Source organism: Akebia trifoliata, chromosome 3 (assembly GCF_017979445.1).
Source record: "Akebia trifoliata isolate Shusen 1 chromosome 3, ASM1797944v1, whole genome shotgun sequence".
Taxonomy (NCBI): domain Eukaryota; kingdom Viridiplantae; phylum Streptophyta; class Magnoliopsida; order Ranunculales; family Lardizabalaceae; genus Akebia; species Akebia trifoliata.
In genome coordinates, this window is record NC_141377.1 from 52903711 (window position 1) to 52928550 (window position 24840).

Consider the following 24840-nt stretch of genomic DNA (forward strand, 5'->3'; position numbering starts at 1 on the left):
TCGTTTTGTCAGTTTTCAAAGTGCAGGTGTTAAGGTGGGATCAGTGATCAAGTGAAAACAAATGCACTTGTTTAGATTTTGTTCAGATTCGAATAATTTGGTGCAAGTTTGGTTATTTCTTGTTTCTGCATGTATGTTAATCAACAAATGAAATTCAAACCCATGAACAGACATCAGTAATTTCCTGCATGTTTGATTTGGATGAAGGATTTTGGTTCCAATAATATATATGAGATCCATAAGTTGAGGTGCTGAAACTTAAAAATGGTAGACCGAGTTATCTAGTCATCTTGACTTGGGCAAGAGATTAACTGTTTTAACTTGATTTAGAAGCTTAAATAAAGTAGATTAGAAGTTGCTTAGTCAGCAAAATCATGTTTTGTTTATATAATAAATATCTAAATTATAAAAAATAAAATTAATTATTTTAAATTAAAATCTCAAGGTTTAGTTATCTCAGTTTGTCCACATTTAAAAGTAAGTCTAAGTTATCAAAAAACTAAATTTAGCGGGTTTGAATATTTGGAGTATATCTTAATAAAAAAAATGGGTTGAACATCACGACTCGGTTTTGGTTTGGAATCTGTCAAGGTTCGAATATATATATATATATAATATATATATATATATTGCTTTTAAAAGTATATTATTAATTTTTCAAAATATCCTTTTCTACTATTTTTATAGAATATGGGTTTCTTATAAAATGAAAGAGCGTAATTTGCAAAGGAATAAAATAGGTTAAAAAAAAAAAAAGAAGCAAATGTTCTAGAATTATCTAACCCGAGTCATATTTGGATTTGTTATTAGTTAGTAGGATTCATATATGGATATATTCAGATCCAACCCATTTCATGCCTTGATCATCAGAATACTATTTACGAAAAGTGACTATTTTGTGTCTCATGCAGTGAGTTTCTATGTATGCGCACGCCCTACGCATGTTAATGTTATATTAGAGAGGTTAGCGTTCAAAAAAGACTAAAACCTCGATGGAAGAAATGGTCAGATAAATCGAATGAGGAACCAGCGCCATATAACTGCGATACCCGAATAAGGTTTATGAAGAAGTCAATGGTCGTGATGTTACAATGTTTTCAAACCTTAAGACTAAGGTGCAAGCATAAATTGTTTATTATTATAATGAGGGAAATTGGAGTACAAGTAGTTGGAAATCAAAATTTGACCCCACTTTTATATTTAAATTTAATATAATCAAAGTTATTCTAGTTAAAAAAAAAAAAAAAAAAACCTTTGAAAATTGTAACCAACAATCCTAGAATCACTACTATCTAGTCTACAAGCACTCTTTAATTAATATTTAAATTTCAAATAACACCTTTTCGTACATGTGCATTTGCACATGCCACTTTATATTTAAAAGTAAAAAAAAATTAGAGTAACCACCGTATATTTTCAAATTTCTAATCCACATAATAAAATTTAAAGTTCTTATTTGCTACATTAATCATTGAGCCTAAAATATTATCATTTTATATTTCATTAGAGGTGCAATTTGGTCCGGTTCAAATTGAAAACTGAATCAAATCGATAGTTTTGTGGTGGTTTGGAATAAGTTGCAGGTCTGTTTCGAGTTATGAAAGTGAAAAATTGATCAATTTGATTCGATTTTCGAATCAAACTTTTTTAGAATCAAATCCTTATGCAATAAATAAATATATATGTATATAATAATTATTATGAATTATTTTTAGAGTTAAAGACGTAGATTAATGATCTTTTATGAATAAACTAATGATATTTTATAAATAGATTAGTGATTTATTATATGAAAATTTATGTTTATTATATATTTATTGTTTCATTAAAAATGTTACTTACAATTTATAGAATATTGATAACCCATAGAACTGAATCAAACCAAACCAAACCGAATCGACTTGGATTGGTTTGGTGCCAATGGAACTTATTTAGTGGAACCAACCTATGTAGGTTCAGTTCTAATTTGACCTCAAATTGAACCAAGTTGCACCCCTAATTTCAATAACAAGAAAATTTTATATTTAAATAATTAAAATTTTTCATAATAGATATTATATTTTATTGCAAAAATATAACTAAATACTATTTCAATATAACATATATCAATATTATTAGTTTTTATTGAAATTTATTTTCAAATAATCATTGCTAGCAGAATAATAAAAATAAAATAGAAGAACAGAAGGAGAAAAAGATAAGAAGGAAAGCGGAAGAAAATGCAGCTAATAGTTGAAATGAACAAGGGTATTTTCGTAAATACAAGAAAGGAGAAAGCTATAAATAAAGCTGTCTTGATTTTCTGGGACTTTCGATCTGAGAGAGAGAGAGAGAGACGAAGATGGAGGAGAGAGAAGATGATGGAAAAGAGAAGGTGAGTTGGTTAATAGAGAAGGCGACGAACTCAACAGCACCAGAAGTGGACCCTCGTCTTCTCAAAGCGATTAAATCGGTTGTTCGTTCTTCCGACTTGGAGGTTCGACTCTCTGCCGAAACCCTAATGGAGAAGATGAAGAGAGATCACTCTCAGGTACCCAATTTATTCGATTCTGTGATCAATTTTATAATCTTTCAAGGAATTCGAGAACCTCAGCAATTGAAATTTCTCATCTTTTTATGTTTTTTTTTTTCCTTTGAATTTCGCCCTTGTTAGTGAAATCAAGCTTTTTTTTTAGTGAATTTTGATAAAATTTTAATGTTATTCTGGTGAGGTTTGTTTCTTCTTTTTCATGCAGCTTTGAATTCTGTTTTTTTCGGACTTGGAGATTAGTTTTCATTGATTTGAGTTGCAATTCTCTTTATCTGATCGGTCAAACCTAGGGTTTCTATTTTGGGCACTTCTGTCTCTTCTAAGATGGTTATCTTCTGATTATATTAAACACTGACTGAAGATTCAATTTTCAATCCAAAGAAAATTTAGCTAATTCCAATGTTTTATTTACGTAAGAAATGTAATTGTAGATTAAAACAGAGTATCATGTAAATTGGCTCTTTGAACAATCCCGTGAAAAGCTGGCTTAACCCATTGGATGTAATATGTGTGCCCAGCAATATTTGTTAAATTGGGTTTGAGCTTTTAGCTTAATGAGTACTTTGTGTTGCAACCTTGAGATCTCAAATTTCATCCCAGGTTAGAGATACCATTTATATAATAAATGCATGAGCGCATATTTCAATGTTCCACAAGGTTACAGTGTCATAGAGATGGACCCCTATGAACCTGAAACGCTAACCTGTCAGTAAAATTTATTCCATAATTTGGAGACTTGAGTTTTAGAATTATTTAGTTCATGTTAAACATATGATAGCAAATGTTTGTATTTAGTAAGCTGATGGACATTACCTCATGAACAATTATATCAATTGTAATTGAAAACAAATTATTTGAATAGATGAACAATTTCTTTGGTGAATTGTGTCTCTATGTGTCTGAGATGTGGGTATAATACGTTGCATACATAGGATACCAAGAATTAGAAGGGAAAAAATGCTTGCCCAAATGCTCGTTTCTAATGAGTTGTTTATCTCATGGACATATCTTATATAATTTTCTTCTCATGTATTGTCAAACCAATTACTTCATATTCATATGCATAATACTTGATTCCTGGGAGCTGTCAAAGTGCGAATTGCTTTGAACAAATTAAGTTTGCAGATTATGTTGGCTTTTCCATTAGTATTCTAAGATATCTAGAGCATTGTGAACTGCGTAATTAAACCGAACTATAAGCATGGTAACTTTGAGTGTACGTAAAGGAATGGGTTTCGGTCATCTGCTGTTATAAAGAAACATTCTTTCTCCTAATTAATTATATTTCACATCTGCCAAAAGAACAATTGTTACTTTAATATTTTTTCATATTATTCTTATTATTAACTTTTATGGTTAAAATTAATGAATAAATAAATAAATTGTTGCTTAGGCTTTACCCACGTGTCACCTCATATGAAGGATCCATGTTTTCTTGGCATCAATCAACTCTTCTTCAGCCACACTGGGATTAGGATTCATGTTAGAAAATGTAAAAATGTATATTTGTGGATAGTAAGTTTCTTGTGATCTTCTGGTTGAGGCTATTTCGACCATCTGTAGTATAAGACAGGAATTATTCGATTGTTGGTCTAATTTCTTGGAAAGGGTAATTGCATGAAGTTGCAATCTATGCTTAACTCATCATTTCATGTTAATCCTTACAAAGGGTCAACTCTCATGCTTCTTCTTCTTCTTTTTTCTTTATTTATTTATATTTTACTTTTTTCAAATTAACCATTTGTGAAAACAAACTCTTAGAATTGAATGTTTCTGCAGGTACGTTACCTCACACTTCTCATAATCGATGAATTGTTCATGCGGTCAAAGCTGTTTAGATCCCTCCTTGTTGTGAACTTTGATCATTTGTTGAGTTTAAGTATCGGATTCAGAAGGAATTTGCCACTCCCTGCTCCTCCAGCTATTGCATCCCGTTTGCGTTTGAAAGCGATAGAATTTTTAGAGAAGTGGAATACTTCATTTGGGATCCATTATAGACAGATCAGATTAGGGTTTGATTACTTGAAAAACACCCTCCGATACCAGTTCCCTAATCTTCAGCAAAATGCAGCTCGGATACAGCAAGAGAGGAGGGAAAGGGAAATCCGTTCAAAGGAGATTTTGCTGAACAAGTTTGAAACGTTAAGGGAAAATCTCTCGGTAATCAAGGATGAAATACAATCAACAATTGATGAGATAGGAGAGTGTTTAGACATCCTTCATACCAAAGAGGACGACTTTATCCCTGCTGGCCTTGCAGAGGATGCTGAAGTCGAAGAATTCAGGTCTTCGGCCTTGCAGCAAATCCGTCTTGAGTCATTGAAAGAAGAGGAGAAGATTTCTGTGAACAGCAACAACGAAGTAGTTTTTGATGCACTGACGGATCTCTACAAGCTCGTAGTGACTAGGCATTTGGTTTCAGTGCAAGAATGGATTTCTGTTCTTGTGAGGGTTGAACCAGTGGACACCAGGTTTAGAGATTCCACATTGAAAGAATTCATCGATGTTCGTAATCGTCTTCAATCTGTGAAGAAGAAGTGTGAACAATCGGGTTGTGTTCTTACCAAGACTACAAATCATGAGGATGAGGAAATGTGGGAGGAAGGTAAGATAGAAGCATTTGAACATGGTAGTTCCAGTGCACCCAATAAGCCAAGTGAAGATCTTTCCATTGTCAACAAGAACAATAGAACTCCAAGCAACACCGCATATTCTAATGGAAGCGTGAGATTGAATGGAGAAGGAGATGATGAGTCTAATTCAACCTCTGAAAGGAGAAAGCTTTTGGCTGAAGCGCCGGTCATGAATTGGGGTCCTTTCCTTCATACCTGGGGTTCAAACCAAGACGTTTTGGCTAACCAAAGAGGATTGGAGGTTGAAGGTCATTGGGGTAGGGTAGACTATGATGCGGTTATTCCATCGGAGAAAATTGCAGAGTTGAATGTTCAAGCAACTCTATACAAGGAAGAGCATGTTGAACTCCGACCATGCCTTGCTCCTTTGAAAAAAAGAGGATTGTGTCAGAGAAGGGATATGAGATGTTGCCCATTTCATGGACCGATCATACCACGAGATGCCGAAGGAAACCCAATTGATCAACCGCCTTCAACAGCTGAGAAAACTCTTGATCTGGGGAGCGAGTTAGTTGAGAAATTAGCAAAACAGGCAGTAAAGAATGTGCGAGTGAGAGACAAAGATGAAGCAATGAAGAGGGAAAATGATAAGAAGCTGTTGAAGCGTGCAAAGCTTACGAAGGTTCGTGAGCACAATGACGCAGTTTTACGGCAAGCTGCGATGGCATCGACTTCATACTCTGTAGCGGCTGGGCAAGATTTGGAAGAGACAGTTCAGAATGGGTCTCATGTCACAGAGAAGAAACAAACATTGGCATCGATGTTGCGTAAGAAAATAACACCAAAAGATAGATTAGCGCAAAGGCTTTTGAACACCCGTACGGGGGATGCAACAGTAAGACAGCTGATGATGGGGGAAGATGCAAAATATAGAGAAGCGTATCCAAATCAGTGGTAGATGAATGAGCGAATTGTATATGTCAATGGTTGAATACTTCCTCCATAGGTACCTTATGGAAACTATTTGGGATCGGCAACATCAAATGCTGTTTATCATCCAATTCAAAACAATTGGAGGCATATGATTCGACCAGTTCTACTCGGGAGCCATCCTGTCTGAGTCCTCCTTGTTCATCCGCGGTTGAGACCTGCTGTGTAAATTGGCATTTGGTAGACTGATTTTTTCAGTATGTAACTTTTTGTATGAAAAGATGAGGAAAACATCATTTGCTTGCAACTATATTTCAATAAAACTTGAGATAGATAGTCCACAGTTAATTTGACATGGAATGCCCTACATGCGTACTGAGTTGAAAAGCTGTGTTTGGATGGAAAGCCAAAACCCTCTATGTTGGCTTCTATTAACCAACCGTCAATTTCTGTTGGACAGTTGAGAAATGAGAAAAACTATGGCTAGTGATGAAGAAATTCTAAGATTGGATGGTTCGGATCATCCGATCAATTTTATTTTGGACAGATGAAATCTCCTAAATAAATCACCAGAAGGATGCCTTAGACCCGTAACGGGTGTGAAAAATGCCACCTCTTATTAATAGAGGAACACTGTTCATTTAGCTAAACCCAAATATTGTGGTTTAGGTCTTTGATGATGATGACCTATTCTATGGATCCTTGACAGATCTTAACATGCTCCAAGGTCCCAATTAGAAGGAATATAGAAATTGAAGGTTCTTAAGTAACAAAATGAGGACCCAAAAGATCATGAGAAATGAACAACTCAGTTTCAAAAACACACAGCTACTATTTACAAATTCTTCCGCAAAGATGAGAAGCTCGAACACCCTTTCTTTCAACTTCATTGCATATTCTCTCTCCACCCAATTATCAGATTGGACTAGATCAAAAAGCACCAGATCTTGGGCTGGATTTTTAGAGCCCCAACCTTACGGTAGGTTGAGCTTAGGTTGAAATCTTTGGCATTTTGGCCCAACTTGTACCCAATAATGCCATTTTGCAAAGGGGATGCTGTATAAAAGATTTGAATCATCTTATAGCCATAAGTTTATCTGCGAAAGAACTAATATTGTAATACATATAACCCTAGTCAAGCACCTTCCTTTGTATAAATAGAACCCCTAGATTGATTTAGAAATTAAGTTCACAGATTCTTCCAAAACAACATATCTGAAATATCTAATGGTTACCCACCATGACAATGATTCTCATCAATGCAATTTCAAAACATTTCCCTTCACTATCATTCCAACATTTCTCATAATAGCATTCAAAGGAAAAAAGATCAAGACTTATGAGAACTATATTATCAGAACATCTCCACCAGTTTTTGTTGGATAGGACAGAAGCACATAGCATTGATAATCAAAACAGGCGAGAAACCATCGACAGTAGTGGTTAGTTAATGTAGCTCAACACAGCTCAGACAACATCACTCAACTCGAACTAATTTGTGAATCGACAACAAAAACAATAATGGGTGAAAATTCCTACATCCATTCTTTTATGCTTGATCTGGTTCTTAAAGGAAAATGAGTTTTTTCTTGCTTGGGGGGGCTTGCACCACGAGAGACTGAACAGTAACACCAATTACATGCACCACATACCATACCTGCTTCATTTGTGCTGCCCGATTTCGAAGATCTTTGAATAAAATCAGCAAAACTTTTCCCCATGCTTCAGCTTTGATATTTGCCAATCCATGGAATTCACCTTCATATCAAAATAAATGTGATGAGTCCTGATTAAGATTTAAGACCCAGGAGAAGGCCATAAATCCATGTTCTGTAAAAGAGCAATTACAAGATTTCAGGTCGAGAAACATTTAAGCAAGCATTGCCCTGACAACTTAAGAGCACTCTCTGCTTAATCCATTGAGCTTTTGATGCTGATCAAACAAAAGTAAAAAAAACTTGAATTAAATATTTCTCTCTGGAAATAAATACCAAAATGGTTATAGGGATTTCTACCAGGAAAAAGCATTTTGGCTTTATATAATGAAGAACAATCTTACATATTTAGGCCATCTACCTCGTTATGAGAATTCCCCTTTTGATGAGATTAGTAGGGATTACTCTAAATCACGCCCTTGTTCCATTTTAAATGATGGCAGGCTTCCTGGTTTCTCCTCCTCCAAAAGAAGACTTATGGGTGTTTCGGCAGGGTATTTATTGAGTATATACTCAATTTGTTCTCCACTGATCTCCTTATTATCCAGAAGAACCTGCAAAAAGGGTATGGATAGATGAAAGGATTGCAGATATGAGCTTTGAACTACGGAAACAAGGGCAATCTTGATATTTAGTGCAAGTAATCATGCACAACATATTATTATAGCTCGCGTTGGAACAAGTAACGTTATGAGTAATACTCGTGCTGTAGGGAAAATGCTTTTAGGTCCTAGTCTGACATGGAATGGAAGTGGTCCTACACTTAGCGCCATGCAATCCAGACTGTTTGATCATGAATCATATAATATGGCTGTCCAAATCATGGATTTAGAATAGTTCATGAATTTTGGGACCTCGCCTATACAGTTCATGTATTATTCGCAAACTACTACTGAAATTTGATGCCTACCAAATATAAAAATTGCAAATATCGTCAACTCTTCATTCGTTTTTGTTTTGTTTTATATTTTTCCAATTTTAAACCCCCCCAACCCACACACACACACACACACACACACAAAAAAAAAAAATTTATAATCTTAACTTTTCTTGGTCTCATTTTTGGCCATGCCTAATCATCAAGGCTGGCACAACAAATTATCACTTTGAGAAATAGCATTGTACGAGTGTAGTACATTTATGGGTAGGTGGACCATGTCTACAGCCGCTAGTACTTCATATGCTCTATTATACATTGGATATTCTCAGTGTACCCACCCATGATGCACTCTAGATCTGTTCTGTAAACATCATTTTAGATACCAATTAAAAAATTAGTAAAATGGCATGGCTGAAATCTTTTCTTATTGAAATGTAGTCATTCATGTTTACATATTTATTTCTACTCTGCCTTCCTGGAATTCATTCTCTGGGGACCTTCATTTAAATCATTCCAGTAGCTTTGGTCCAATCTCCTTGTTTAAGGGATAACTGATAGGGGCTGTACACTATTTTCAAAATGAGAAAGGCCGAGGTGTTGCTCACAGTATATCACACAAGTTGGTCATGTCAAAAAAAAGTACCCCATAGAGCACCCTTGGTACCCGCTGACCCATAAATGTTCGTCTTTCTCCCTCACGGACTTATTCACAAAGCCCATGTAAAAAATACTGAAAATCCAAGAATCAGCTATCAAGCTCATTTTCAGGAGTAGGTCCACCATTGGGATGAGCAAAACATTCATGTGGCCAGTTTTCCCTAAAAATTGTCAGGAATATATATATATATATATATATATAGAGAGAGAGAGAGAGAGAGAGTCAGGTTCTGTAGACAACGTGTTTTGTCCTATATGGCCTAAAAGTTTCAGAATGAGGTGATTTTTTGTGAGGATGGTCTCTATGATGAGGGGATCATCCTCACAAAAAATCAGCCCATTCTGAAATTTCTAGCCCCAGTTTAAAAGTTGAAGAATCGTCTGATTTTTTTTTTTTTTTTGTGGGATGATCTCCTCACCATAGAGATCATCCTCACAAAAAATCAGCCCATTCCGAAACTTATTTATCATATAGGACATAACGTTGTCTAGACCGTTGTCTACGGAACACTATCTATGTATATATTTTATTCCTTTTTTTTTTTTTTTCGGTGAAGAGATTTACTTGTGTTATAAAAGGCAATAGAAATACAGGACTGTTTTTAATAATAGTAATTCCCATTTGGTGAAAGATCTTTAAAATAACAATAGATGTTACAGAATGCAAGGTCAGGCCTTTATTAGCTTTTCATGGATGAAAAGTATCATCAATCTAAAAGAGAACTAAAATGATAATACCCAAACCTAGAGTACCTTACCCTCTAACTATAGGACTACATGCCTGAGTCCTGTCAACATGCCATCCATATACCCGATGGCTTTAAAATAAAAAAGAGAGAAAAATAAAATAAAATGGAAGTGAGGAAGGACTACATACCTTCACTGTTTTGAGTAGAGCTGCATGATGCCTCTTCAACAAAGAAACCGTCTTTCCATACATGCTGCAAATCAGCTCTTCAGTTCTTAGAGCAACGTCATCATCCAAATTAAAGTTGATTGGCGGTTCTATAAGGTCATAGTCATCATACAGCGATCCTTCAAAGTCCAGCCTAGGTCCCACATAGCGAACTCTTTTCCTCCAAGGAGGTGGTTCTCCATGTATGGTCATTGGACCCTCCAAATTCCATCTGGCAGAGGAAAAGAATTAGTTAGTGCAGCATACACGGAAAGTAGGAAATTTTTTGTCATGGAAGACAAGAAGACGACCCACATAGTTAAGATTTTACAAGCAAGCCAAGATGCATCTGCGAGGTAGCTAACAGAAGCTCTAGATGTATCCCTTCCATAGAGTACCTCTTCTGCGGCCCTTGCTCCAAGTAATACCTTCACATAAGAATGCACTCAAAGGAACATCTTACTTGAAAGAGAAAACTAGTTTAATTTAGTGAACCTCAAAAACCATACCTGAAGACGATGCAACAATTGGGACCGACGCTCGAACATGTACAACTCATCATCCAGACGATGAAATACAATTTGAGAGAATGTCTGTGTTTACCAGTTAAAAATATTTGTCACTAATGTACTTCGTGTAACTAAGAAAAACAAAGAAGACAATTGAAACCACTGATGGTGGGTCTGAATTATTGAGATTGTCAGACAGAGATGTAATGGGACAACTGTCTGATCTTTGCATTCTCTTGTATGGTCAGAAAATATCTGATTAATACCCAAAACAGAAACTATATATGTGACTAGGTTTTTCATCCAATTTGATCAATTTTTGGTATTACAGCTCACCTTTACATGGGCTCAGTGGGTTTCAGAGACGGAAAGACTGACAGACTAGACCTACAGAAGCAAATTGATAGGGAAATGAAATTATGAAAAAATATATATTAGGACCTGGCCACGAGGGTTGATCGAAATACGTTCACAAAATTCCACCTTTGCTTCCTCATACTTCCTTAGCAAATGAGCTGTCATGGCGGTTCCAACCTCAGTAGTAGCTCTACGGCACTGCCCCTGATGGCCCAATTCAATTCCCAAGCGCTTGGGCCCGACGGTAAGACGGTCAACTGCATCATCCATGTCCGACTGAAGAATTGATCCATGCCCTCTCCTAACCGCCACCAAAGCGGCCTCTTGCAGCAGCTGTGCCAACTTTGCTCCTGTCCATCCTGATAATCAAATATGTGGTTTCAGTTCTCAAGTCAAGCTCCACCACTGTGGTTAAGCAAACATGACTGCATTGACTTTGACCTTCTAAACTGACTGAATGTTGCATGAATGCCCTGGAATTTAACCCTTTCCAACTTGATGGGTCAAAAGAACATACTGATAAAACAGCAGTAGGTTAACACCCCATTTGGCAACCATTGCTCAAGGTGATTATATTTCTAGAGATCATTTGATGGGTCAAAAGAACAGTTGGAAATAAAGTAGGCTAAGGCCCCATTTGGTAATCATTTTTTCAAGATTGATTATATTTCTAGAATTGACTCTACCAAAAACCACTGTAGCAGAACAACTTAAAAAATTGTATCCAAACAAGTGGATTTTTTTTCTGTAATTTCCTCTTAATTATCAACCCTCATCCCAGCACCGCCTCTCTCACCCTGCCTCTTTTTTGCAGGAAACTATGATGGATGGGGGTTTAGCAAAGAAGAAAGGGTAGTTGGGGGGGACACTAAACAAGAACATGGCGTGAGAGAGGACCCATCTTCAGAGACATAATGGTGATCAAAGATCCAATGGGTCAGATATTAATGATAAAGAGAGGATTTCTGTGTTGAGTGTTGGTCTAAGATTAGAACACTTTAAGTGACATGAAAAGAGCTGTCTAAAAATTGGTTGCAGAGGTTTGGAAGGAAGATGATAATTTATAGAGAATGGTCGCTGAGTACATGTATGATGGTAGAAACAATGGGCAACAATAAATTAGTATTCTTTTCTTACAGAATTGGATGTGGAAAGGCATTTCAAAGGTTCATAAGGTTTTCAAGAAGGGAATCTAATTCAAGAAAGGGGGGCAAAATTAGACTTCGGGAGGATGTTCTTACGACCAATTCCCATCTTTTTTACGTTTTTGGATGATTAGGGAGTAATTGGTAGGAATTATGTGTCCAGGAAAAAAAGTAATGTCTCAAGGAACTTGGGTTTGAGGCAGTTCATAAATGATTGGAAACTCAGATGGGGGATATGTAGGAGATGGAGAGGCTAACAAAAGGTGCAGGGGTATTTCAAATATCCACCAAAGCATGGAGATTGTCCTCTATTGGAGAATTTACAGGTCCAAATTTTAAAGATTTTGTGCTTCAAAGGGAGAATATCATTGCTGGATCTACTCAGCTTTTTTTTTGAAAGGCAAAACAGAGCATTCAATTAGAAAGAGAGAAAGAAGGCGGTCGAGATGACAAGGCCAAAGAGAAAAAGACAGACAAGAAGAAAATTACATACCCTCTCCCATCTCACTAGAAAATCCTCAAAGAACAACCCCCTTAAATTCTTTAAACAACTTACACACACACACCCCCCCCCCCCCCCCACCCAAAAAAAAAAAAAACAACGAGGTGAGACTCCAAAGAATTCCCTTAAAAGCCAAAAAGATGATCTCCCCCGGCCGCCGCCACACACAAACAACCAAGAATGAAATAGAAATCTGACTAAGTAAGGAAAGCACCCAACCAATCCGAATAATGCAAAAGAAATGGACCCAAATCCTCTAAGCAACTACACGATGGGTGAGAATATGCTCCGCCGACTCCCCATTCGCCTTACTCATGACAAAAAAATTGGACCCATAAAACCTCTCCTAATAATCTGATCCAATGATGCAATCTTCACCAAAGCTGCCAACCATATGAAGAAAGAAACCGTAGCACCCTATTGTTATAAGATGAATGTGACCAAGAATTGTGTCTTGGTCACGTCCACTGTATAACACTCATATAAGGGCAACAAGAAAATCATGAGAGCTAGTCTAGATGTTCAAGTGATAGAAAGATCGCATGGAAAAAGCCCCAACTCAAGACCTCTCCCATATTCTAGAATCGAAAAGGTCCATGCCTAATGGAGTTACTTCGATACACTTTGTCAATCTCCCCACATCCTCCAATTCCCACTCATTGAAAGATCTCTAACCAATGAGGGGTTGGTGACATGGCCAAGACCATGCCTTAGGAATCAGGGGTCCTAAGTTTGAATCACTTTAACCTTTGTTGGCCACCATCCTGGTGATTTAAGGCCAGGTACACAAGGCACGTGTCGGAAGTGATGACGGGCATGTCCATGGGATTAGTCGGACTAAGTCTGGACACCCATGTATCAAAAAACGATCTCTTAAACCCAAAATCCCATGCAACCTCTCTCTCCTCCATAATCATGAAAAATGAAATGGGATTACCTTTCTTCCAAGACAACTTCAAAAGCTCAAGGAATTGCTCCATTAGGGGAGCAATTAATGTCTCTCTAATCAATGTTTTCATTTTGGCACTTCTTCGTATTCTCGAGGTATCCCCCATACTTTTAGTACAACATGGCTACAAGTGTTAATGTGGTTAAGGATAAAAGTATTTTCCTGGGAATGGGATTTTGCAATTAAACGTAGTATCTTGGAATCAACAAGGAACATCTTTAGAGAATTGCATACCAGGTAAATTTTGTGCATAACTTGACAAGTCGACTGTCGGAGACATTTTCACCTTCCGAGCATGAACTTTCAAGATGTCTAGTCGCCCTTTAGACCCCGGAGGGCGGATTCTCACCTATGAAAGGAATGAGAAACATGGGAATGAGATGGGAAAAAGCTAACCACGATTTATAAAGCAAATAATCAGCGATTGAAGAAGTAAAACAATAAACCAACAACAAGAAGGGCATCTATCAACAATGGGAAGGTCAACAAAGACCAACTTCAATACAAGGTCTAAATTGACATATTCATATATTTATGAAATCAATTTGATCAACCATCACCATAATGAAACCAACTAACAGTACAAGCATAGTGAAAATTGTAAACAATATGAGATTCAAATATATAAATGAATATATATATATATATATGGGGAATGTTACCGTCCAATACTTCATGGGAACGTTAGCATTGTCCAGCACTTTTACACAATAAATGTTTGTTTACAGAATAAATGCTATGAGCATTAAAGTATTTTGAATTAAATATCTTTTTTTGGTAAATGTTTTGGCAATCAATGCCAACATAATAAATGCATTTATTAATGGTATAATAAATGTATTTATTGTGTAAAAGACTAATATGCCCTTGTCTTTTTTCACTAAAAGACAAAACGAGGGGTATTATTGGGAAAAAAGTGTTAGGCAATGCTAACATCCCCATGAGGTCTTGGACGTTAGCATTCCCCTATATATATATATATACTAGAGTTCACCCATACCTACGACACGAGCATCCTCTCTCAAGGTTAAATGGGTAAAAACGAAAAAACAAAGTTGGAGTAGGTGATGACAATTTTAACACGACCCATAAACATAACATGAACTTAGTGGGTTTAGGTTAAGCCAAATAGGATTGGGATATTATTGAAAAATAATAAAGTGGGTTAAAGTGGTAAAAAATAAAATATAGTAAAATTATAGGGGGTGAAGTGTAAGAAATAAAGTGGGTTAGCTTGATGAGAGGGTGAAGGGCATAAAAGTGAAGAAAAAAAAAGTTGGAAGGGTATTATTAAAGAATTTTGAGGTTAAAGGGGTAAAAGATGAAAAACAATAAAATAGATTAAAAGGGATAAAAGAGGAAATATAATAAAGTTATAGAAGTGAAAATAAAGTTGATGAATAAAGAGAAAAACAATAAAGGGGTAAAAGTGGGTCCCACACAAAAGTTTGTGTCTCACAACTGTACCAACTCAGTTGTGTTTTATTTTATATATATATGATTCAAAGCTTTAACTGGAACGCAGTTTATTCTCATAAAAATCAAGGTTGATAGCTGTCCTCTGCTCATTGTTCAATAATAGAAACAAACCTTACGGTCAAAACGACCTGGCCGAAGAAGCGCCGGATCTAACAAATCCATACGATTGGTGGCACCCAAGAATATAACACCTTTACCAGTATCAAACCCATCAAGTTCTATTAGAAGCTGGTTCAACGTAGTTTCTCTCTCTTGAGTGGCTGCATTATAGAGGAAGTCGGTGGATTCACTAAAAATCCCTTGGCGCCTGGTATAACAAATATAAAATCATTCCCATTAACAATAATTAGTTAGTGCTCTTGAATAGTGATGTGAAGTAATTATGTGTTTGACCTGTTTAAAGAGTTGAAGCTTAAGCCTCAAGACTTTAATAAGTCGGCCAAGGTGTCTGAAAATATTGCTTTGAGAAACCCAAAACACTATCACGTCTGTAGATATGAATTACAAAATATTGTTCTAATTACATTAACTCGGAAATTTTTTACAACAAAAATAACCCAATAAAAGTAGATCTCTATATCAAACCATGGTTATATTTAACAACATAAAAAATTAGTGTTTGGAGGATAAATTACATGAAATTGCAGTACCAAGCTTGGGTAAAGGAGGGTTTCATCAGATTGGCAGCCGGTGTAAAAACTTTGCCATCTTGAAAATCCTCAAAAGAACCCTCTTGAACTCCTTACACAACTTGCACCAAAAAATAAGAAGCACAATAATTCTCTTCCTCGCTAAGCATATTGAGTCCCTAAAAAAGACCCTCTTGAACTCTTTACACAACTTGTACCAAAACATAAGAACCAAATAATGAATATAATGACTTCTTGGAGAGAATACTCATTCCCTTCAAAGAGTACACTGTTCCTTCCCTAATATTGTTTTAGATGCCCCAGTAAACAGTAGAATGAGTTAAAAACCACATGATCCTTTTTTTCTGAGAAAAGTACTTAATCTGCCAATGCTGAAAAGAGGGGAATAACTGAGCTACGAAAAAAACCAGGCAGTGTGAAATAAAGAAAGAAAATGTGACTAGATTACCCTAACGGGGGAGCAATGGACAAGCAAATGATTAACAATTTCCCTGCCAGATTTACAAAGGGAGCAAAAGTCGATGATGATTATGCTCCTATCAATAATATAGTCCATGATCAAGATTCAATAAAGAGCGGTTGCTCAAATAAAAAAAGCTATTTTTGAAGGGACTTTGGGACCCCAAACTGCACTATCAAGGGGAGTACAATGAGAAGTAGGTGCAATGAAATTGTGAGAAGATTTCAAGAACTCTACTTCATCCCGACCACACACCAACACCCTTTTGTTGACGAATTAATTAAGGATTTGAGATATACAACTAATGAGGCTTGCAAAACCAGGAACCTTCCCAATCATTAAATCCTCTTCTAAAACTAAATTACCAAGCCAAACTTCCCCCAGATCGAACCATGAAATTAATTTATTGGCGCAATCTTTTTGGACGACATCAGAAATAGGGACGCAAATTGCAAATAAATAGACAAAACTCCACACCGATGACATCTAGAATCTCACCCAATGACCTCACTAGAAGTAATTAATGATTTTTTTTAAGAGTATAGATTAGAGGTTGTTAATGATCCCTTACCTAGTTGCCAATGCATCGATTTCATCAATAAAGATAACCGATGGTTTATTTACCTGCATGGATAAATCATAAAATTCTTTAGAGATATCTTCAACATAGAACTACATCTAGTTTCAGGTATCTAAACATTAACAGATTCCACATAGTAGACTACAACATTAAATGAACCCAAAAAAAATATAGAATAGTGCAATTGGGGCATAAATTTTACAATGATGAGGTGCATGTGTGTGATTGTATTTAAGGTGGGCAGCATGAGTTGTAATTGTGGCTCCATAATCCTGTTTATATCCTTTGCAACAGAACCTTTTTAATTCATCCACCCCAACCAAAAAAAATCTCCATCAAACAAATTACGACCATCAATTGTAGTGATCTTTTTCAATTTTAAAATGGATTAAAGATTCTCTTTTGGTTCATTTAAGTTGTTCACAGAAGACTTCATCAATTGTACCAAAGTACGTGTCTACTAAGTAAGATCTCATTGATGTTTTTTTTTTTTTTTTTTGCAGCATTAATGCTTTTTGCTAGTTGGTTCCATTATCACAAAGCTGCTCCAAAATTGGCTTGGTTCCAAGATGTAGAATCCATGTTGAATCACAACTTAGCGGGGGTTACTAGGACTTAGATCTCTTTTACCATTGACTAGCAAATACAAACTAAGCTACAAACAAGTATCGGCACCTATAGGCATGATCAGTCAAAACTATCTATCACGCTATGTTTTGGGGTGCAATTCTACCAATCAATAGATCAAAGCAGCGTATTTAAAGGTGTGCGAGGTTTACACGCCTCATGGTGAGGCTCATTACAAACACCTGAAGAGCAAGGGGAAAAAAATAACTAATAGGTACGCCTCAGACCAAGAGGTTCCCAAAAGGCATGTGCCTCAATGTGAGGCATGACTGAGGCTTACGCCTTTTGGCCGATGTATAAGCCTCATGTTAATCTATTTGTTTTATTTTCAATTTTTTTTAACTATATATTTTCCTTTTTCTTCCTCCCTTATTCTATTTCTTTGTTGTTGCTGAATGCAACATAATTGGACATTTAGATATAAATTTGAATATATTTGTTCATAAACAAATTTTTGTAGTATTTATTATTGTACAAAGTTATTAAAAAAAGTAGAATTCATCGATCAAAAAAAAATGATGCGAATATATGAATATACCTTGTACTAATTAATTTTTAATGCTCACATTTGATTACAAACTATGCTATTAATCTTTTATAAGTGGTCTAAGAAAAAGCATATAATACTCTAAAAAATCAGGCCTAAATCATTTAAATTAGGTTTTGATACAAAGGATCTCAAACTCTTGGTAACTTAACAAAATGAGACTTCTCGACTGTGAAAAAAACAGGACTTGACCCACGACGATAGCCATGGTGTAAAGTTTTACACTATCTCAGAGTGTCTCTCAGCTAAGGCCGATACGAAAAATTGAATGTTTGTGAATTGTCTTGTTCGAGACAGTCTTGATCTTGACCAAGAAAATGCCCTGAGACACGATTTAATCTTATTCACAAGTTTTCATAACATACATAATAAACAACCATGTCTGGTAAAAGAAGTAAGATCCATATCATGCAGTAGAGACTGAGTAGTATCTAAGACAATAAGAACCAAAAATAGTTAGAATTATACATCTAAATGTTCATAACCATGTCAATTAACTACATAAAAGAAAAGACCTATACTGGCCATAGGAAGTCTTAAACATACGGACACTATTATCCCCCGCCCCATGTCCATATTGACCCACACCCTAATAAAATTACTGCCCTTGAAAATCACAATATCAGGCACATAATGTGATGTATTAGGACTAAGACCATTTGGCTACTTTTGGACATAATGGTTGTACTGCTTAGGAAGTTAGGATCAGTACTCACTAACAAACACATCAATGGGAACTTTGGATACTATGCATTATTGACTATTATCCTCTCCTCGTCAGCTGCACTGACCAAGATGAGCCATAAGAATAATCATGGTCAGAAGTGGACACTAATCCCATAGATGGGGTCAATGGGTACAGATAGAGTTCATACTCCAGGACATACTGGTCCAGAGGTGTTTATCTTCGAGAATTGAAATGGATGACTCGTTTTTTAGAGTTCTGAGCAAGAAAAATGCATTAAGGAATTGATTAGAATAGGTTTCTAAAACATTTGACAGAAAGTTGAAGTACGGTTAAAATGATCAAAAAATGTCTACACAACCAAGTACAACCACATGTACAATTTCAACATTCCCAGAGAATTAGATGTTAGCATAGAATTCTAGACTCGTATGAAACGAATACATTTTATGATAGAGAATGACAAGAGAAAGAATTTCAATCAATAAAGAGAGGAAGTATAGTCACCTTGGCCCTCTTAAACAGATCACGAATACGAGCAGAACCAACACCAACCAGTACTTCAACGAACTCTGACCCAGCCATTTGGTAAAATGGAACACCAGCCTCCCCAGCTATGGCCTTGGCCACCAAGGTCTGAAAAAGTAAGGAAGAATTAACCCGTGCAAAACAGTTCATGCAGACACAGACAACTATCTTAAGAATGTCACTAACCTTTCCACATCCAGGAGGCCCCTCCAAAAGAACTCCATGAGGAGGCTTTATTCCCATTTTATCAAATAATTCTGGATTCTTCAAGTACCTCACCAACTAACCAAAATAACATAGAGAATTAGATTGCTTTGTTCCATGGGGAAAGAGAGATTGCAATAAAATCTTACCCAAAAGACATAGACAAGACCTTCCACACAAATACATGATGCAGGAACATTTGAAAGAAAGAAGAAATGATGAAACAAAGGAAGATGCGATTCCATGAACATGAAAACCAAAAAAGACAAAGAAAAAAAACTTCCACGTAATTAGCAACTTAATCACTGCTTCTGCATCTCCTTTAAAATTCAACAGGTCCAAGATGCTAGGAATGACCAACTAACAAATAATAAGTGAAATTCTGTGTCTCCTCCATGGAGTTCACACTTCACAGAGGATCTTGACCAAATAATTTGCTTTGCTTAAAACCAAACGGGACGTAAGCAAACTATAACAAAGTTCGTCTATTTAATGTATATAAAAATTCAACCAACAAATGTAGTACCATAGGATGTTCACTCCAACAGGGGACTACAGGAAAATTATCAGTAGTGCCAAACATAATTAAAATACAAATTGCAGTCGAACAGAATGTGAGTTGCAAATTTACAAGTATGTGTCAGTTAATAAAGCAGTGATTCATCCCACTGAACATGTGATCTGTTCCAACAAACTTGAACAGATATATTACCTCCTGAAGTTCCTCTACTGCTTCTTCAATCCCAGCCACATCACTAAAACTGACTCCTGTTGAACCCTGAGGGGATTGCCATTGAGAAAAGGTCAAAGAATATTGATTCCTTGAATTGTAACAATGTTGAAGAATGTTAAGAGTTGCTGAGCAAAAAAACTAACATCAACTCGAGCCTGTGGTTTAGATTGACCAAATTCAATGCCTTGCCATATATCCTGCAAAAGAAGAAAACCCACGGAAATAATCACAGTTCTAATACACAATTACTTAATTGGTTAAAGCATATCAGTTGGATCAAAATTCGAAACAAAATGAAGGGAGGATTACCCATTTTCTAAAGTTCTTTGGTCTTCTTGAAAGTGTAAATCGGAGAAGGAGGGCCATAGTAAAAAACACCAGCAAGATTGGTTTCAGCATCTCAAGACTGGCGGACACACCACCAAAAGTGTATAATTCTTTCAACTTTGAGAAAACCCCCACATCACTATATATATCGACAAGGTTATCCCAAATTCTCTCTACAATTCCAAACACGAGGCCAAGGGAAAGCTTAACTATGGGTCTGGCCAGAGGCCAGATGACATATACAGCCACAAAAAACAGAAAACTGGTGACAGCAAATACTGCTGATGCGAGGAAACCCCCAACAACAGCTGCTGCAGCAGCCATAACAGCTGTTAGCATTCCAAGCTCCACCATCAATCTGCTAGATATAGAAGATGCCACTGGGTGAGGGTACTCGGGCAATTTTCCCACATAAGACTGCATCACAAGATACAACTGTTTAACAGTGTAATTCAAAATTTCAATCATTCAAGAAACATGCAATGTGATGCAAACAAGAGCACAATTAAAAGATATTACTCCCAATACAAACCGAATCCTACCTAAACAAAAGATCCTCAAAAACAACCCCCCCCCCACCCGGTGAGTTACGTGCGAAGTCATTCCCGAAAGCTACCCTGCCTTCCAGCCTGCCATCAATCCTAATCTAATAGTCGGAACTCGCCCGCCAGCGCAGCGTACCAACTTCAAGCCCACTCTCCACCAGCGAGCAGCGAGTGAAGGGACTGAACGAGGGTGGTCGTAGATCAGAGCAAGAGCGGCCAAAAGCAATAAGTCACTTGCGAGCCCGGGAAGTAAGGCGAGCCAGGCTCTAAGAGAAAGAGGGTTCCAAACCTTTCCTTGATCCTTTAAATAAAGCCCTTTACGCTTGCCACAAGACAAGAAAAGGTAGCTTCCAAGTCATATCCCTTCCCTATTCCCTTCTCTCGTCCAGTCCATGGTCCGGTCTTTATTTGGAAACTCTTGCCAGAGCCTTTTCTCCTCATAAGCGTCAGTCCATGAACTAAAGGCGGTGTGTTAACCCTCGGCGGAAGGAATATGATTTTTATGTCACCAAAAGAACAAGAAGCCTAAAATATTGATAAAAACCCTGTGCAAAGAATGATTTTTCCCCTCAAATAAGCGGCTATTTCTTTCCGTCCAAATGCCACAATAAACTACAAAAGGAACCGACCTCCACAAATTCATTTATCTAAGTGGCTATCATTTTCCTTTTTTACTAAAAAAATACACCAATGTCAAAAGTGAGAAGATCTTTGGTGCCTAAGCCTCTAGAAACAATAACTTCAATGAGGAATTTGTGTTTGTTTTCCTAGCTTCTCTTTTTCACATATTTCCTAAAGATTTTTAATTGTCTAATTAACAAAATCTGCTGAAATTAACATAGTTCTTGATCTACTAAATACAATCCTTGTTTCAGAACAAAAATTAAAAGCAAAGATCAATCACCATGGTATGCTTCTCGATTTCATTTTGTGGGCCTGTGTACTGCTCCAAGATTGCTTGAGTTTCATTCTCATTTAACTTCATCGCCCTAGCATCGAAAACCCAATATAAGGAAGAAAATAATAACCAAAGAAGAAAATAAATTACATAAGTCTTTTTTTTTAAATGAATTTTTTTTTCACCATTTTATTCGATGCAAACTCTTGTCACCAGGGATTTCCTTAAGGTCCACGATAAAAGATTTGTAACCGTAATCATTCGAGACCTCACTATCTGCCTTGGAAGTCAACAATTTAACCTTATTAGCTTTCAAAGCTTTCTGAAAATCTTCAAAACTCATCTTGGGCAACTGTTCTACATTCCTGTCAAACTCCTCTTCTTGGGGCAAATTCATCTTAAACACCTCTTCGGGTACGTAGAGCTTCCCTTTAAACTCCCTAAGTAAATCCTTAAGATACACGGGATCCGAGGATTGTTCTTCATTTCCACCAACTTCATCTCCCTGATTCTTAGATTCCTGTTTCTTATACAACCGCTTCACAATTTCCAAAATCCCAACCTCCGACCTCTTATTCAAAATCTCTTTTTCTTTCGAAGTATAAAATTTGTTCCCAATCAGAAACCTGGGTTCTACCTGACTAGGGTTTTCTTTCAAAACTCTAGTCACAAAATCATCCCCATTGGATTTATTTTCAGATTGAGAAACTGATTCCGCATTCGTTTTCGCAAAGATTGCAATCGATCGAAACGGGAACGACGTTCTTCTAATATTTCTACTGAAATTTAACTGTTTTGAGCGATTTCGAAGTGAAATCGAACCTACCTGCAACCTCGAGTTGTTGATGTTGTGTTGGGGGTGAAGAACCCTAGCTGAGAACAGGATGTCGCCCGTGTTCATCTTTGGAAAATTGTCGATTTGAGATTTTATCAATCTAGGGTTTCAGTGAAGTACAATGGAATTTGGCATTTTTAGTTTCTCGTCGAAGAAATCGAGCTATCTATTTACGTTTTTCAGTAGAGATGAAGAACAGAACTAAAAATGGAGGCTTTGCAAGCTTTTGCAATTTATCCGGAATTCCGGATTCATGGGTTTTTGTGTGGTTTTTTCGTTAAGAACCGGGTTAGGTACTCACCAAGCCGGCTTGAACTAGTTCGATATGGTCGACCTATTCTCAAAAATAGTGAACAATAGGTTTTTGTCAAAATTCTCCTTTCATGAATTGAATGATGTTAATTTAAGAAAAATGTATACGCTTTTTCTTTTTTGGGAAAATTACTTAAAAGGACCATATTGGAGGGATTTTTTTTTATTAATAGTCTTCGGTAAAATTTTCTTTTATTAATAGTCTCTCCGCCTCAACCCGCATTTATAATATCTTTGAAAAACATAAACTACCATTTTCTCATCTTCTTCACTTAGTTAGATTTTTCAACGGCGATTGTGATTATTTTTTAAGAACTTTGATCATGAATGATGAATAGAGAATGATATTATCTAAATTTTGAATATTTAAACTTTTTTTTTTTTATGTTTCATTAAAAAAAATAACAAAATTGAGATTCTAATTTTTTTTATGATTACATCGTAACTTTTTATTTACAACTATGATATATGCATTTTAGGTATTTTGAGAATATTTGCCTAATATCAAAGTCGAATAAACAAAAGAATATATATATATGATTCATAATATAGTTGAGCTCACCACTTTTTATTGTCTAAATTAACATTTTTATTGTCAACCTTACCACCTAGTGTAGAATTCACCACTTTGTATTGTCTAGTTCAACATTTAATTATTTAGTGTAAAGTTCACCGCTTTTTATTGTCTAATGCAATATTTAATTACTTAATGTCGGACTCACCACTTTTTATTGTTTGGTTTAATATTTAAATATTGACGAGCTCGACAATATTTTCATAACAATAAATAAAAAAATAAACTTAATAGTAATTAAATGTTAAACTAGACAATAAAAAGGGTGAACTTGACACTAAGTGATGAGTTCGACAATAAAAATATTGAAATAGACAATAAAACATAGTGAACTCGAAATTGTAAATGTGAGAGAAAGTTCATGGACTATTAAGAAAAAAAAAATTGACTAAATGAACTATTAAAAGATCACCCAAAACTTAAGGATTATTTAGAAAAAAAATTCCTCTACCAAGAAGCTTTAAGTAAAATTTCCTTCTTTTTTTATCAAGAAATATTAACATCAAAGACTACATGAACATTCTCCACCAACATATCTTTTTCTTTTTTACTAAAAGACAAAATAAGTAAAGATATTAATGATGAGTCATGGTAGAATGACCTAAAGATGGAACCTCATATCTCACTTCTTGACTTGAAAGTAGATAGGAACTTCAGATATTTTTCACTTATATCTTGACGACAAGCATCTATGGCTCCCATACACTTCCACATCAAAAAATGCAATATGAGGTTCTAGCCTAAGGTCACTTCAACATTATTCATTAATGATATGTGAATGTGATGAATAATGTTCCATTTTAGGTCTTGTATATTAGCATTTCCCTTTTTTAATTGGTATAAATAGTAACGATACTCTCATAAACCAGTCTAAACAGAATTGTCATTATTGATAACTAGAAGGTGGCATGTACACACAAGCATGTATCTTAAGGGCTTATTTGTAATTTAAAATATTATTTAAAATTACGTAGTAAAATGTTTTTTTTATTTTTAACAAACCAACTTGATTTTAGGACATTGCAATTTTATTGAATTTTGACCAAAATGACCTTTATCATATTAAATTTAAATGTTAAGGCATTTTTGGAATCCAACTTTTGATTTCAAACCACTTCTACTCCACCTTCTCTCATTGTAATAGTAAAGATTGTATATTTGAAATTAAAAGAAAGAGTAGTTTTATTATAAGCTATATTAAAAGGACCAACTGG

The 24840-nt window shown here is 35.8% G+C and overlaps 2 protein-coding genes across 8 annotated transcripts; one reads left to right on the forward strand and one right to left on the reverse strand.

Annotated features, from left to right (window-relative positions):
• The first annotated feature begins 2300 nt into the window (after positions 1-2300).
• LOC147407918 (ENTH/VHS protein) lies at positions 2301-6388 on the forward strand. The gene is made up of 2 exons (XM_086436712.1): positions 2301-2530; positions 4310-6388. The coding sequence occupies exons 1-2, from the start codon at positions 2342-2344 to the stop codon at positions 6059-6061; spliced, it is 1941 nt and encodes a 646-aa protein (XP_086292838.1). The 5' UTR covers positions 2301-2341; the 3' UTR covers positions 6062-6388.
• Positions 6389-7356: 968 nt separating this feature from the next.
• On the reverse strand, positions 7357-23060 carry FTSHI1 (FtsH extracellular protease family). Of its 7 annotated transcripts, none has more exons than XM_086436705.1 (17): positions 22091-23060; positions 21912-21996; positions 20445-20897; positions 20279-20332; positions 20115-20180; positions 19385-19480; positions 19178-19306; positions 16803-16855; positions 15233-15428; positions 13877-13991; positions 11131-11405; positions 10690-10773; positions 10496-10608; positions 10163-10412; positions 8093-8302; positions 7882-7966; positions 7357-7791 (listed from the first exon to the last, which is right to left on the reverse strand). In XM_086436705.1, exons 1-15 carry the CDS (start codon positions 22804-22806, stop codon positions 8150-8152), a joined length of 2838 nt encoding a protein of 945 aa, XP_086292831.1. In that variant the 5' UTR covers positions 22807-23060; the 3' UTR covers positions 7357-7791; positions 7882-7966; positions 8093-8149. The 7 variants fall into 7 exon arrangements, with proteins under 7 accessions (XP_086292831.1, XP_086292830.1, XP_086292833.1 ...); XM_086436704.1 differs by having other exon boundaries at positions 8110-8302; positions 22091-23059; XM_086436707.1 differs by having other exon boundaries at positions 8110-8302; positions 20445-20879; positions 22091-23058.
• Positions 23061-24840: the final 1780 nt, after the last annotated feature.

Excerpts from the sequence above, each read along its gene's own strand:
- LOC147407918 (XM_086436712.1), top strand. The coding sequence starts at position 2,342 with ATGGAGGAGAGAGAAGATGATGGAAAAGAGAAGGTGAGTTGGTTAATA. Across the intron at positions 2,531-4,309 it reads TGAAGAGAGATCACTCTCAG|GTACGTTACCTCACACTTCT; the intron begins GTACCCAATTTA and ends ATGTTTCTGCAG.
- FTSHI1 (XM_086436706.1), bottom strand. The coding sequence starts at position 22,806 with ATGAACACGGGCGACATCCTGTTCTCAGCTAGGGTTCTTCACCCCCAA. Across the intron at positions 20,898-21,911 it reads AAATCGAGAAGCATACCATG|TTGTATCTTGTGATGCAGTC; the intron begins GTGATTGATCTT and ends ACTGTTAAACAG. Across the intron at positions 20,333-20,444 it reads CAAAGAACTTTAGAAAATGG|GATATATGGCAAGGCATTGA; the intron begins GTAATCCTCCCT and ends CTTCTTTTGCAG.